This window comes from Falco rusticolus, chromosome 8 (genome assembly GCF_015220075.1).
Source record: "Falco rusticolus isolate bFalRus1 chromosome 8, bFalRus1.pri, whole genome shotgun sequence".
Taxonomy (NCBI): domain Eukaryota; kingdom Metazoa; phylum Chordata; class Aves; order Falconiformes; family Falconidae; genus Falco; species Falco rusticolus.
Genome location: NC_051194.1, coordinates 40,157,431 through 40,172,893, shown reverse-complemented (window position 1 = coordinate 40,172,893; position 15,463 = coordinate 40,157,431). Strand labels below are relative to the sequence as shown.

Sequence of the window (15,463 nt, the reverse complement as noted above, 5' to 3'; positions counted from 1 at the left end):
TTTCTAAAAGCCTTAGTGGCTCACCACAGCCTTTGAGAAGAGCAATGCAAGTTCCTTTTGGGGTGAGGGGCTGGCTGGGTGCACTGGGGCTGGGTGGGTGCCTGCCTCCCCTCGCCTTCCTGCACCACGGCAAGGAAAAAGACTTAAACTGGGGGGAAAGCCCGAACTGCTGCTGTGCTGTTCTGCCCCCCCCCCCCCCCCATTTGTTCCCCCATGCAGTCATGCAGGTGCGTCTCTGCAAATGTAGCAGTGGGCTTGCAAGCAGGGAAAGCAAAACCTGCTGCTCTGGCCCTGCTTGGGTCACTTCTGGCTGCGCTAAACCCTGCAGCAGAGTTACTGCAGCCCTGGCAATGTTGATCAGCTCAATAGCCGACCTTTGGGAGGACATAGGAAGCACAGCTGTGCCAGGAGTGGGCTGAAGGGCAACAAGAAGCTCAGTGCCCTTTTGTCCCTGTGCTTTCCTTGGGAAGGGGCCAGTGGTGCCTCACTGCCTGTCCCGCAGGAGCAGCTCCACCAGCTGCAGAGCGGGACCCAACCCCAGCAAACGTTTCCTTTGGGCCACAAGTGAACATGGGCAAAGCTGCTCTGCTTGAGGAAGAGCAGGCAGGGAGATGCTGGGCTTTGTCTGGCCCAGTGCCCCATGTCCCAGCCCAGCATGCTGCTGAGCTCCTTTGGAGGGTGCGAGGGGCTTTGCCAGGGGCTTTTCTGGCCAAGCTTGGGGAAATCAGAGCCTTTTGATGAAGAGGGAAACAGCTGGTAGCTGTAAGTGCAGGCAGGGCTGCTGCCAGTGTGTGCCTGCCCACAGGGGTTTCCCTGCGTGGAGGCATCAGTGCACCCAGCCATGCCCTGCGATGTCCCCTCTGGGGACACACAGCCTTGGTGTGGGCAGAATGCAGACTCCAGGGCTGGGGGTAGAGGCAGGCAGCTCCCCTGGATTTTGATTTTAATTGCTTCCTTGGTTCTTCCAGCCTGCCTGCCCGCTGTCAGGGGCCAAGCAAGCGCTAGAAAGCGAGGGCTGTGCGTCCCCTGCCTGGCCCCACTGACAGGCCCCACCAGTCCATTTTCCCAGCAAAGGTTGGTCATGGGGAAACAGCCAGGAGGAAAGCAGTGAGCTTGGCATGCTCAGGTCATCAGGAGATGCTGAGCGTCTCTTCTTTCTGCAGGTGCTGCCTGTCACCACCAGCATCTCTGGGCAGAAGGTGCCTGGGGAGACGGTGACAGCAGTGAGGCCATGTATCCTGTTGTACTCCAGGGCTCACTTCCAGACTCTCTGCTCCCAAGCAAGGTGGTTTGTTTCCTTTGTAACATGTCTTTTCCCCGGGAGAAGCTGGAATTGCAGTGCGTGGCAGTTGAGGCATGGTGGGAAGTGCCCTAGGAGATACCTGTCCCATTGGCAGAAGGGATCCTCACCGGTTTCTCCACCCTGGTGCCCCCTCCCTCGGGCCGGCACCACATCCTCGAGGAGCTGAGTCTGTCAGGGTTGTCACCTCCACAGTGACAGGAGCGGTCAGCAGTGCAGCAGGTTCTGCCGCAGTCGGGTGCCTGGCATTTGTCCAGAGGGCTGCGCTCGTTAAAATTAAGGGCCTGTTTCACTATAGTGGATCCGCTTCTAATTATGCCCCAGCTATTTCATGTGGCTCATTACAGGTGATTCAAGCAGTGCTGAGCTGGGCTGACATCACTTTGCAGCCTGGCGAGCCCCAGGTGGCAGCAGCCCCATCCCTGGGGGAGAACCAGAGCCCTGGTGGCCCTTGGATGGGCACAGCACGGGAGGGGGCACACAGGGACCACAGTGCTGGAGTTTGGAGCTGGCCCTGGGATGTTAAATCTGGGTCATCCCACTGGTCCTCCTCAGCCTAGTGCCATCTGCCCCAAGATATTGGGCACAGTGCAGGCAAGGGGGGGATGCTGGGGTCACCTCACCTGCCCATCCTGTTCGGAGGGAGTGTGAGACCCTACAGGATGCATCATCTGTAGGTGCCACTGGGAAGTTGCCACGTTAAAGAACAGAGGCGCTGAAAGCGACAGATAAAAATAACTTTACATCAAATCTTCACTAGATCACCACTATGGGGCTCCCGGGACCCGTCCTGAGGCTGCTTGGCTGGTAGCCTTGGGGAGCTGGGACAGGCCATGCATGAGGCTCAGCCTTTTCTTCAGCTATACGTCACTCCTGCTCCTCCAAAATCATCTTTATTTTCTCATAGGCATAGGATTTGGCTTTGTGGGTGTTCTTCCAGTAAGCTGCTTGCCAGAGCTGGGAGTCAAGGTGCAGGAACATCCCAGTGAGCATGGCAGAGCACTGTACCCAGCCCTCACTCCCCCTGGCCAGCACCACCATGACCTTCAGGTTTTGTATCAGGACTTGGTCCTTCCTCAGCATGCCCTTTGGCACCTCCAGCACCACGCCCTGGGCTCACCGCATACTCTCCTCCTCGCTCAGCTCTTCTGATGCAGCTCCACCGCAGAGCAGGAGGCAGCACAAGCTCCCTGTCATGGCCTGGGTGTGGAGGAAGGTGGCTTCGTGGCAGGGCATCCTGGAGTGGCAGATGGGTCAGGACCTGGTGCCAGAGACGGTCTTGTCCCAGGGGACCCCAAAGGAACCTGATCCTCTCACAGGGTGATGAGAAATGTGGAGGATGTAGTTATTTGCTTTTCCCTTCAGGACCCAGCCACAGTGCTCCCCTCCCAGGGCATGGTATGAACTGTGGGATGGGGTCCTGTGTCCCAGCTGCACCCAGTTAACCTGGACATCTCCAGTCCTCACTGGTTTAGAGGGAGCCCTGTGGTGCCCGGTGCTGGCAGCTTCTACTGTGAGGCCAGGCCATGCCTCCCGCTTTGTCCCCCTCCCTGTGCTTCAGGGTGGCTGGGGTGGCTGGACAAGGGTCTGGAGAAAGCAGGAGCTGAAGGAGCACCTCTGCCAGGGAAAGCCCCAGGGTCTTGCCCCAGCAGGGCTCTCCTTCACTCCAAACCATCCTCCACCTCCCCCATTTCAGTTTCAGCCTGCACCCCTTGCCCATGGCACCCATAGGGGTCCTGCGGGAGGTCCCAATGTGGGATGGCTGATGGTGCCCCTGGCATCTCCCCTGTGCTGTAGCCCCTACTGGGGGAACAGTGCCCATGGCCCGCAGTGGGTCCAGAGGAGCTGGCACTGTGCTGGTGAGCCCGTGTGAGGGCAGCGCCAGTGCAAGCGCCAGCCTTCAGCTGACAGGGGCTGTGCCTGCCACTGCTAACAGGCACAGGAGCGGAGGGGACACAGCTGCTGCAGGGGGGTACCCCACGGGCGAGTGGGTGCTGCATGGGGTCCTAGGTGTTGGTAGGCGTGCAGGGTGCCGCTCTGGCACAAGACATCCATGGAGCAACCCCGAAAGCACCCCTAGCCCATGTTTCTGCCTGTCCATCTGCCCCCCACTCTGCAGCACCATATGGGGGGCAGGAACCTGTGTTCCCCACTTCACCACCTGATTGGGGCTGGTAGAGCTTGGTAAGGCACTGGTGGGGTGCCCACCCTGCCCTGGGGATCAATTTGGCAGCCAAGGTACAGCTCTGGCAGTTCCTGCTGTTGGTGCCCAGCTGGCAGCCTCCACACCTCTGCCACCAGCCAGGACTCAAAGCGCTGGGCAGCAGGCAAGGCTTTCTGCAGGCAGCGATGCAGAGGTGCTCACCTTCGGGTGACCCAGCACGCTGGCTCTCATGGTGCCCAGCACAGTTCAGGGCTGTAAAGTGCTGCCTGGGTCCCACCACCACCTTCCCCCTGGGTGGGACTAGCTTCCCCCGCCCTCTACCCTCCCCAGCCCTGCCTGCCTGCTGTCCCCAGCCCTTGCAGGCGGCTCCAGACCTACTTGTGCCTCTTTATTAGGGAGCATTTGTACATTTATAAAACAGTGACACACATCTCTCACATTCGCCAGCACGAGGGCACTCGCGCTGGCCCTCCCACCATGGTGCCCATGCCCACCCTGCTTGGGGCTTGCTGCTCCTGCTGGCAAGGAGGGAGCCGCAACCTGCACCCCCGATGCCTGCCACAGGAGCTCCTGGTGTAGAGCTGGTTGGCACGGCCATAGCATGTCCCCGGGTTTACATGTGGCACCCCTCTGGGGACACTCCTGCTTGCAGGTGGGTGGGGAGGGGACTCCATGGGGAGCTAGCACAGGGTGCTCTGGAGGGGCTCCCCAGCGAGCGCTGCTGTGCCGGCCCTGCTGGGAGTCTTGGTGTTTGTGTCCCCATGCAGGGGGACATGAGACACCATGTAACCGGGTGGTTGCACTGATGGGGAACATGTTTCCTCATAGGTGCATATTTTGGGGAGCTGTTGGGCCATGCATACCCAGAGCCAGGGCTGCCAGGCACATCACCAGGCTGGTGTTCCGATCCCTGCCCTGCATCTCCCATGTGTGGGGCCTTGGGGGAGGCAAGGACGATGGCTCTTCCCTGCATCTATGGCTTTGGCCACGGCGTGGCATGGCCGTGTTGTGTCTGTGGGCACCACAGATGGGGACCAAACCGTCAGGGCCAGGGAATGCCTGGCTCAACCACAGCCTCCCCCAGAGGTCCCAAATTCCTGCCCTGGGGTCCCCCTCTCTGCTGCATGTGTGTGTCGAGGGGGGCTTTGCCAGCCCGCCCCCCCTCCTGAGATATTTTGGGGCAGTTTGCCCTGCGCTGGTGTCTGCTACAGTGGAGGGGGAGGAGGCGATGTCTGACATGACAGGGGGAGCGCTGTGGGTCCTGCCGTGGGTCCTGCCATCTCGGGGCAGGCAGGAGGGCTGTGGGTGTCAGTCCTGGCCGAGGCTCAGGCTGGCGGCTTGGGCTGTGGCTGCCCAGGCAGTGCTGGGCACGGGGCATCCTCCTAACCATGTACAGTCTGGGGGAGGCACAGCGGGTGCTCAGCACCCGGGGATGGGAGCATGGCGAGGGGTACGTGCATGGTGCAAAAGAGCGGCGACAGGCAGGGGAGTGAGGGCAGGACCCCCACGTGCTGCCTGGGCCATGCCGGGTGGCTGCACCAAGGGACGAGCCACTTTGGGCAATACATGGGCAAGAAGAGGATAAGGAGGGCTGGGGGCATGGTGGGCTGCAGGAGAGGGGGGAGGCAGTAGGTTTGCAGTACCGCAATGACTGGGGGCTATCGGGGCCAACACTGGAGTGGGAGGGGAGTCACAGTGCAGGGGTCTGGCTGGGAACAGCAATGGGCAGGGGCTGCAGCTCTGGCAGGCTGCATGAATTTGGGGAAGGGCAGATGTTTCGGGGGGATGTCACAGTGGTGGTGGCGCCAGGGGTCAGGGTGGTGCCATGCAGGTGTGGCTGCAGGTGGGGTGTCCCTGGGCTGGCCGGGGGGGGGCCATGCTGCTCAGAGGGGTGCCCTGCAACACTGCCCTGCCCTGCAGCAGGAAGGTGGGAGTGGTGGTCCCTGGGCAGGGGGGAAGCTGTTTCAGGCACCTTTCTCTCCTGGAGGGGACCATGCAGGGTGGAGACCCCCACCCACCCAGGAGGGACCAGCAGGAGAGGACTCGGAGAGGCTTGCAGGAGCCCCAGCTTACCCCCTGCACGCTCTGCATTGCCAGGGCCCTTCTGCCCAGCACCTGGCAGCTCCCCCAGCCCCCCCATCATGCCTGTCCCCCCCTCCACGCTGTGTGCTTGAGACGGGGCTGAGCCCGTGTGCTGGGGGCAAGTGGAGGGGATGGGCAAAAGGGCTGGGGGGCCACGCTGGTGCCGATGCTGAGGCAGCTCTGGTGGCATTGCTGAGGGCAAACAGCAGTGGGGTAGGGGAGGCAGGGGCCGGTGCCCACTGCGCCCGGTGCCGCCGTCCCTCTCCATACACATGGTGGGGAGGGGAGTGGCGGGGGGCTGCCCCTCCGAGTCCCGAGCTGGCCTAGCAGGCGAAGTCCTCGAAGACGCCCTGGTGAGGGTAGTGGTGGCGGTGGTGGTGGTTGGGCAGGATACCCGCGTTGTAGGTGCCCTCCACATGCCGGCCCAGTGTCTCGCAGGGGCTCTGCAGTGATGACAGTCAGTGAGGTGGGCACAGACTCCATACACCTTGCCCCCTTCAGCCCCCCCATCCCCCCCATAGCCTGTCCCCAGGAGCCCCCCTTGGGCATTCAGCTCCCTGCCACCCCAGGCTACCCCAGCTCTGCAGCCTGAGAGCGCCAAACACAGAGCCGAGCTGTCCCTTGCCCTTGGGATGACATCCCTTCCCCCTGGGGTGGGGTCAGATGATGCCCAGGCCCTGTCCTCACAGCCCCCCAGGCAGCCCACCCCGCAGGGGTACCTGATCCTTGAGCTCCTCCAGTCCCAGCGTGGCGATGCTGCCTGAGGGCTTCTTCAGGGGTGGCTTGGAGCGGCGCAGGACCCGACTCACCCTGTCCCGGATTACCTGGGTGCAGACGGGGGGTCAGCCCCAGATCCACATGCAGGCAGCACCCCATGTGTGGGCACCCTGGTCTGCATGGCCCTGCTGCCTGCCCCCCTGCCTGCCTCGGGGACACGGGGCCGACAGTGGAGACAGCACCTCTGCCCACGATCCTCCTGGTCCTCGGCTCACTGAGGGATGCTGGAGGACCCGTCTTCATCCCAGTACCTCCTGCTGTGCATTCCCTGATTTGGGGGCTGCAATAGCCCTCTGGGGTGGCCATGCACAGCATGCCCTCCCCAGGGAGCCCAGCCCCTGCTCTGCTCCTCACCCACTCCCACCACCAAGACACAGCCCTGAAGGCTCCACACACCTCATAGACATAGTCCAGGATCTCCAGGATGGTGAGGATGCTGGCACCGATGAACAGGCCCATCTGCCCCCCGATGTCCCCTGGGGAGGAGAAGGGGGAGATGGTCACTGGGAGATGCTGTGCAGCCTGCTGGGGGTCTGGGGTGGGCCAGCAGGGCTGTGGGCAGTGCCAGGGCTGCTGGACAGAGGGGGGCAGAGCAGTCACGGGAACAGGGGCAGCAGGATGGAGGGAGCAGGAGACATGCGGGACAGGGGATGGTCAGCAGCATGCAACCCTTCAGTGAGCCTGCAGCCAGCTCCTGCCCTGTGTGATCCCTCCCCAACAAGCCCCACGTCATCCTGGGGCTGGGACCCAGAGCTCTGCGCCTCAGGGTCCCACGGGAAGGTGGGTGGGGAGTCACCAAGAAGCCCAGCAAGGTCGTAGGCTTTCTTCTGCTCAATAGCCTCGTAGTTGAGCGCCTCAAAGAAGATGTCCAGCACCAGGAAGTTCTCCCTGTGGGGACACCATAGTGCTTGGCAAGGAGGGCTGGTCACCGACTGTCCCACCCCCACTGCCCCCAAACCTCCCCTGTCCCCCGGCCCTCCAGCTCCCAGGTGCTCCCAGGGCCCTTATGAGTTATTCATGCTGGTGTGGTGGGGACATGGAAGGGGCATGTCCCAGGCCAGGAGGGACCGTGGGGTGGGGAGATGATGGCAGGAGGGCTGGGAGGACATGGATGGGTCAGTGTACATGGACTGCCTTAGTGGCAGCCACCCCTGGACAGAGGATGTGGCAGGGACTACGTGCGCCAGGATCCCCTCCCTGCATGCTATGTGCCAGGACCCGCTCCCCATACACTGCCAGGATTGGGGTGGGGGCTGCCCAGGTCCCCAGTCCCCTGCCCACCCCAGGGTGTGCTGCCTGGCACTGGGGACTCACCGGATGTAGGTCTCGTTCTTGTTGTACTTGCGGGCGAGGTAGCGCGCCGAGCCCTTGTTGGGGATGCGCACCATGGAGATCTCCTTGCCATAGCGTGTCAGGTTGCATGGCGTGGGGCAGCTGCAGCGCTCCTGGCTGTCCTCCACCGCTGCGTCTGGGGGCATGTACCCATTGGCATGGTCTCACCCCCCCGGCCCCTCCCCGGGGGCACCTGGCTGGTGCCCAGCCACCTGCCTGCCACCGCACCTACCCAGCGTGTGGTCAGCACACTCGATGTACACGTTGGGGGAGCAGATGGACTCGTTGCCTGTGGAGAAGCAGCTGGTCAGGGGTGGTGGGGGTCTGGCTCGCTTCTGTCCCCCACCCTTGACTGACTCCCTTAAAGGCAGTGAGGCAGGGGTGGCCCCAGGGTGCGGAGGGGATGGGGATGGGGATGGGTGACCCTTGGCTGCAGGTTGGCTGGGGCAGGGGTGGCCTCTGGGTGCAAGGCAGGCAGGGAAGGGCTGACCTAGGGTGTAAGGAGAGTAGGACAGAGGCTGAACCAGCATGCGGAGGGGATGGGATGGTCACTGGGTGGAGAGGGATGGGCAGGGGGTTACCCTTGAGTGCAGAGGGATGGGGCAGGGTTGATCTTTGGGCGCAGGCTGTACAGAGCCGGGGCAGCCCTGGGCAGGACTGTCAGGGCAGTGGGGTGCCCCCAGACCATCATGTGCATCCCCTCACCTGGCATGTGGACCATGCGACAGTGGCAGCTCCGCACCACGGCCTCCTTCTCGCACTGCAGGCGGCAGGCAGCGATGCTGTAGGTGTCATAGCCAGGCAGCATCTGCTCCCCTTGCACGCTGGCCCGGCAGTTCCCCCATGGCTGAGGCAGGTAGGTGAGCTGTCACGGTGAGAGGGGCATCGCTGCAGGGCTGTGCCAGGCTGAGTGCCCATGGGCACCTCCCTGGGGGCTGTGGGGCATCGTGCCTTACCCGCTGCTCCTGGCAGGACACGAAGGTCTGGAAGCCAGGCGAGACACCAAAGCCCAGCTGATGGATGTAGGGTGGTTCATCCTGGCTGTGGATCTGGACCCGGATGCCAGCTTCAAACGATGTCTCGTCTGTGGGAGTAGGAGAGAGAGGCTGCACACCTGCACCCACCCAGCACCTGCACCCTGGGGCCCAGAACCCCTCCAGTGCCCTGCTTGCCCCATAGCCCCGCTCTGGGGTTCCCTGTTTTCCCAGCACCCCTCACCCGTGCCCTGCCCACATCACAGCCCCACTCACTGGTCTCTCTCCAGATGGGCAGATACTCTTCCTGCTGGATGTCCAGCATGATCTCCAGCCCGTTGCCCATGCCACCCTGGCGGGTCACCCGTGGGTTCCTCCGGTCCCCATTAAAGGTGTAGCACTTACCATAGCGTGTGTAGACCTGGGTATGAAGAAAGGTGGAGTGAGGGAGGGCAGGGATCTGGCAGGGCATTCTGCAAGCAGGACGAGGTCCAGGAACCCCTTTCAAATTCCAAGGCAGTGCTGGAAGTGGGGAATAGTCTTGCATGGAAGTGCAAGACCTCCCCTTGGAAGGGCTCATCTAAGCCTCCCCCCTCCTTCTCCCCCCCGCTTCTGCTCCCCTTCACCCTTGCTGGGGGGGTGAAGCATCGCTGCCAGCACACCCATGTGGAAGCCCAGCTGTCCTGCTCCCTGTCAGGCAGGGACTCACAGGGGCAAAGTGCTGGGGGCCACAGTGCTCCCCCTGAAAGCGGCACTCCACCAGCATATCCTCAATCTGGTGGCCCAGGCGGTGGAAGAAGCTCTGCATGGTGCGCTCAGAGTGGCGGGGTGGCAAAAAGCGCGAGTAGTTGGCAAGACGCATCAGCCACGCACGCTGGTCCTCCCCCAGCACGGCCAGCATCTCAGGCACCAGTGAGTGGTTCTCCCAGGCCAGCCCCAGCCACTGCCCCACTGAGTAGAGGTCGGGCTTGGTGAGGCGCAGGAAGCGTGCCGGGTTGGGGTTGCAGAGGGTGACGGCTGGGAAGCGGAGCTGCGGGGCCCAGGCGAGGCGTGCGCGGGTGTGCACGGGGCGCGAGAGCAGGTGGTGCAGGCGGTCAGTGGCGCCGGTGGCCAGCAGCCCAGCGGAGGCCAGGAAGGCCAGGCTCCAGAGCAGGCGGCGCAGGCGGGACTGTGGCCGGGTGCACATGTAATGCAGCCCGGGGATCCTGGTGGCTCTCAGGATGCCAACAGCGAGCTGGCCAGTGCCACCGTCCTGAGCCACTGTCAGAGCTTCCCCGTCCTGGCAGCAGGCAAGGGGCAGCGGCATGGCAGCAGGCAGGGTAACCCCTCTGGAGAGTGGAGTGCAGGATGCCCCCAACGCTGCCTGGGGTCCCTCGTCCCCTTCGGGGAGCTCTCCCTCCTGGGAGGCTTTTGCTCTGAACCTTCCTGGAGACAAATGTGGCAGACGCCTTCCCGTGCTTCTCCGGTGACGGGCGAGGGGAGGGAGAGAAGGGGGCTGCTACAAACACACGCCTTCCCCCAACCTCCATTCGGGAATGGAAAATTCCTCCCTGAGCCGTGCTGGGACAGGGTGCGGTGTGTTGCATTACCCCAGATAGGGTGAACTGGCAGCCCCCAGTGCCCCAGCTCAGTGGGCACCCGTGTCTGGACAGGATGCCCTCTCCCAGCTACACTGTGCAAACCCTGTGCTTAGGGGTGCTGTGCCAAACTCATCCCTGTTGTCCCCTTCCTGGCACTGCAGCCTGTTCTGGATCCCTGCCTGGACACCCAGAGTCCCCAGCCATGGCTGCTCTGGGGCTGAGGGCCCTGCCCCACAGAGGCAGAGCAGTGCCAGGCCGGGGGAGCCATCACCTCCTGCCAGCACTGCTTGGGACTACATGTACCTTGGTCCCCAGTGCTGTACCCTGGTAACCCCTGCCCTGGAACTGGGGACCCCAGTGGATATAGGCCCTGTGGGGTGGGAGAAAAGGGGCCATGGGCCAGGACGAGTAGAGCCGTGGGGCGGGAGGCTGCGTGGGAGCCCACCTGAGCCTGGCGGGCGCTTTGAAGTGACGACAAGGCTGTGATCAGAGCGCGGCGGCAGCAGGGGGTGGGGGGGTGCCTCTGCACCAGGCTGTCAGCACAACTGGAGGGCCCTGACAGCCTGTCAGGGTGCCTTCAAAGCTCAGCACCGCACTCCCCGGCAGCCTCTCATCTCCTGCTGCTGCCGCTTCCAGACACCCACCTTTGGCACCAGCCCTGCCAAGGTGTGGGCTGGCCCTGGGGGGTTCTCGCAGCCTCCGCAGCCCTGGGACAAGGCAAGGCTGCTGTGCCCCCTGAGAAGGGCAGCATCTCTGTTCATCCATGGCAGCTGGACAGGAGGGCAGCAGTGAAAGGGGGACTGGAAAGAGGGAGCTCCTGCTTGCCTCAGCAGTGACTCCCAGCACCATCAATGCTGCCAGCCTTGTTGCCTGAGCAAGGCACGACTCTGCAGCCATGCCAGCGACCTGCACAGGAGCCAAGCTGGCGGCTTGTTGACAGGTGCAGGAGAACTCCAGGCAGGTCAGAAACGGGGCTTGGCCTCAGGGAATGGAGCGGGCAGGGAGGTCACCGAGGGACGTGAGCAGAGGCAGTGTGGGCAGCATCTCAGGTGCCCGGGGGTGGAGAGATCTTCCCCTCCCCATTGCACGTCCTGCCCCGCAGCAGCGAGAAGCCCAGCCCGAAGGCACCTAGGGTGCCAGCTCTGGTCCTTTCTGGCTCTGGGCAGGGCCAGGCCCCGGCGCCCTGGCGCCCCGACACCCCCGCACCCCGGCACCCCCGCACCCCCGCACCCCCGCACCCCGCAGCCCCGTACCCCGGCGGCGCAGGCGGGCGGTGGGTGCGCGGCGCGGAGGGCCGGGCTCCGGCAGGGGGCAGCAGGGACCCACGTTCGGGCTGAGCGGGGCGCGCAGCGCCGGCCCCGCCGGGCACCCTCCCCGCCTCCCTCCTCCTCTCCCTCCCTCCTTCCCTCTGTCCCTCCTTCCCTCTGTCCCTCCTTCCCTCTGTCCCTTCCTCCCTCCCTCCCCCGCTCCCGCTCTCCCAGCCCGGCGCGGCCCGACCCGCCACCCCCGGACGGTCACTGAGCAGGACCGGGCAGGACCGGGCCCCGCTGCACTCCCGGCTCCCATCACACTGCCATGCCGGGCCACGCCGCGGCACAGGGCAGGGCGGGTGAGGGCAGCACCCCAGCCCCTCCGATGGCAGCGTGGCCCAGGCAGCAGCAGGGAGCAGCTGGCCCCATGGCACGGCGTGTCCTGGGGAACATCCAGGACCGTCCCAGTCCCACCCACCTCGGGATGCCAGCGCTGCTGCTTGCTTTGCTGGAGGAGCAAACGCTCTTGTGGAGCCACAGAGCTTCCCTGGAACAGAGCTCAGCTCCTCGGGGACACAAAGCCAAGGCTGTGGAGCAGCCCTCGCCATCCACATGAACCGCCCCCCCCCCCCCCCCCCCCGAGCTGTCACTGGTCCGGCCACCAGCCGGCGCAATGCTCGTATGGCACGGGCTCCCTGCTTCTCTGCACCCTCGGGACCAGCCCAGTGGGTCACCCCACCCCACCCTGAACTGTGTGTCCCTGCACCATCACGGGGACACGGCTGAGCCTCAGCCCTGTGCTGGTGCGTCTGCGTGGAGCTGCTCAAGCTGGCTGGGCTCCTTGCTGAGATTTATTGTGGCTCTGAGAGCCGGAGGCTGCCAGCCTGATACCATCAGCCCCTTGCACACCAGGGCAGCTTTTATATTAGTTTTCTTTAAATGGAGGATGAGCTTCCCAGGCTGGAGGAAATGTCATTTCTCTGAACGCTTCCATCTCATGTCAGTTCAGACATCTCTGGGCAGCATCACAATCATCCTGGAGTGGGGCGAGGGATGAGGACAGGATGCAGAGGCTGGGGGACATGGGGACAGACAGCTTGGGGACAGGGACCTGTGTTGGGCAGGGCTGGAGAAGAAGGTCCAGCACCGGCAGTGGCCTTGTCCTCTGTCCTCAGAATCCTCAGACAGGCAGGCATGGATGTAGGGCCGTGTGGGGAGGGCAGGGGTGCCCGTGGTGCCCAGCTGAGTTACTCACTTGTCGGCTGCGAGGGTGCCGAGGCCAGCTGTGAAATTGCACTGGCGAGAGCACAGCACAGTCCTGAAGGGCTTTGCCTTTCCAGCATGACAAACCCAATTAGATAACAGGGAGCGCATGAGGAGGAGGAGGAAGGGCAGAGGAGAGCCTGCCAGCACCATGAACATGATTTCCTCCCTGCAGCTGACCCAGAAAAGCGCCTTGCAGGGCTGAAGCACATGAGTCCTGCCAGGGATGGTGCCCGGCGCATGGGCCCCTGGGCACCCTGCTCTCTGCTTGCCAGGCACCCATGAGTGCCGTAGCCTCCAGGCCGGGGTGGCAGGATTCCCGCACTGCGTGCTGGTCTCCTCACTCAGCCGCCGCATGCTGGCATCCCCATGCCACGCTCATATGCAGGGGAGACCCCATTAGGGAGGTAATTTCTCGACACGATTCCTCATTTCCCTGCTTTCTGCTGTGGAGACATGCTGACCTTGACAGAAATAGCTGCTTGTGCCTTGGCAGGCGGATCCCAGCCAGAGATCACTGGGGGCCCTGGCATCCTGCTCCCCACCCCACACAGCTCTGGGGCCTCCCAAGTCCCCTTAACCCCCTGAGGCTCACCATTCTGCCCCTCTGATGCTGGGAGCCCCATGGGAGCAAGGTGCTGGCCCCCAGCATCCTCACCCTGGCTCATGCCAGGTCACCTGCAAGCACTGGTGTCATGAGGACCAGCCCCATGCACCCCCAGTCCCCCATCCCTGCTGCTGCCAGCCCGTTGTGCCAGACTCCAGCTGATCCCAGCTCACACAGGTATTTCCGCGGCTTACACGGCTCCCTATGGTATTTAGCCTCTGGAAGACGACGTTAAACATTGCAAGCAGCGACAAATCCTGATTGCTCCGAGGAGACAAGAGGCCGTGCTAAGCTTCCAGCCAAATGTTTTCATGTGAAGGAAACGAGCTGCAGCATGTGCGGTACCAGCGGGTCCTGCTTCTGCACACCAGGGCACCCAGCCCCCTGCTCCCACATCCTTGCTGGGACATCCAGCCCTGCTCCCATGTCCCTGCTGGGACTTGCAGCTAGCAGGCAGGCCCTGGGCATGGGCACACCATGCAGAAGTGAGCAGCCCAGCAGAGACACCTCTGAGAATAGCCATCACCAGGGCATGGTGGGGATGGGGACATGGATCGGAAGACACTGGACTGCTGCCCACCCTGGGCTTGGCAGGGATGCCATTCCAGGGGTAACTTCAAGGGTGATCTCCAGATACCCCAGCCCACAGAGCAAATTAGCAGGGGCAGGGCTGTGGTGTAAAGGAAAGCAACCTCCAAAACTGGAAATGCTGCTTCCTGAGTGAGTGCAGGCAGCTGGAGGCACAGGGATGCCTCTGGCCAGGAGACACAACACAGGAGCTGGGGCCAAACTGGGACAACACTAGTAGAGCTAGGGCAATGGCACATCCACGCACACTGCTCCCTGCTCTGCTCCTGTCCCCTGCTGCTGCCATCCTGGCCCAAAGCCCAGCACTGCTGGAGCCCCACACCAGCCCCCCTGATGCAGCCCCCCACCACGTCCCCAGCAGCCCGCTCCCCCCACACAGCATGGCCAGGCCCCACCTGGGTGCCCCGGGAGGGAAGCTGCAGCGCTGACACCAGCATTGCAACTGCCCGGGATATGAGATCCGCTTGGATTCAGCAATTTCAGCTCATTTCAAGCCTGATTCTGCAGCAATTTTCTGAGCCAGTGGGATGTTTTCGCCTCTGCAACGTCCCCTCTCATGCACGGTCGCACCATTTCCCTTCCCTGTTCCCAGGAGGGGTGGGGGAACAGCGCCAGTTTGGCTCAACCCCAGCTCCACCAGCAGCACAACCATGCCCCACACCAGCAGCCCCTTTGTGCAGCCCCCTGCCCCTGCTGGGTCAGCTCCTGCAGGTTGCAGCCCTGCTTGTGGGACTGGGACTCCTACCTCCATGGGGCACTGGGCCCTGCAGCCTCAATCCTGGCAGAGCAGGGCACCTTCGGTCCTGAGCAGTGCACACCAGCACTGGAGCTGGACTCCTTGTTTTCCCCATCCTGTGAAGGGCCAAGCTCTAGAGCATCCTCCGCAGCACCCCAACCCACTTCTCCAGGAGAAGGGAGAGCAATGGGGCAGCAGGGGGGGCAGGGAATGCTGCAGACACTTCCCAGAGGGGCTGGGACATCTTCTGCCACCACAGAGGTGCCTCTCTCTGTGCCACAGGCCAGCCTGTGCCAGCTGAGTCCCCTTGGCCAGGCCTAAGACAGCAGTGGAGACATGGGTGCGTGGGGCCAGCAGAGCCCCTGTTGTGCTAAGCGGGCTCGCTGCCAGAATATCAAGTGTTCAGCTGTGCCATAGGCTGCACTGCCAGCCGGGCAGGGTGGCAGGAGGCACACGAGCCCCAGCAGTGGGCAGGGTGAGCAGGTCACTGCCAGGCTGCTGCATTGGGGCCAGCATGCCAGCGCAGTGTCCCCCAGGCGCAGGCAGGACCCCGACTAGGGCTCCCTGCAGGTCAGGAGCATGGGGATGCGATGCATGGCAGAGGGATGCACTGCACACGCAGGCAAGGACACCTTCCCAGTGCATCTGCCCCGGTGCTGCCAGTGGAAACAGTAAAGCAGGGGGACATTGGCACCATCCTGCTTTCAGGAGCAGCATCTGTGAAAGCACACTTAAACTTGTGTGCCAGGTAAGGAGCTCTCCCTGCAAGCCATTGCTCCAGGAGTCCTGCACCAGCCAAGCCAGGAGCCA

General features: G+C 63.3%; 1 protein-coding gene across 2 annotated transcripts in view; it reads right to left on the bottom strand.

Moving 5' to 3' along the window:
• Window positions 1-3,839: 3,839 nt before the first annotated feature.
• The window catches only part of ASIC4 (acid sensing ion channel subunit family member 4), a 65,245-nt gene continuing 53,621 nt past the window's right edge, over window positions 3,840-15,463 (bottom strand). For both annotated transcript variants that reach the window (XM_037398726.1, XM_037398727.1), the window contains exons 2-10: window positions 8,906-9,050; window positions 8,612-8,739; window positions 8,361-8,520; window positions 7,888-7,944; window positions 7,638-7,791; window positions 7,120-7,211; window positions 6,720-6,799; window positions 6,266-6,370; window positions 3,840-5,989 (exon numbers count right to left, since the gene is read on the bottom strand). In XM_037398726.1, coding sequence (XP_037254623.1) covers window positions 5,870-5,989; window positions 6,266-6,370; window positions 6,720-6,799; window positions 7,120-7,211; window positions 7,638-7,791; window positions 7,888-7,944; window positions 8,361-8,520; window positions 8,612-8,739; window positions 8,906-9,050 — 1,041 coding nt within the window. In that variant the 3' untranslated portion in view covers window positions 3,840-5,869. The remainder of the gene's footprint in view (window positions 5,990-6,265; window positions 6,371-6,719; window positions 6,800-7,119; window positions 7,212-7,637; window positions 7,792-7,887; window positions 7,945-8,360; window positions 8,521-8,611; window positions 8,740-8,905; window positions 9,051-15,463) is intronic.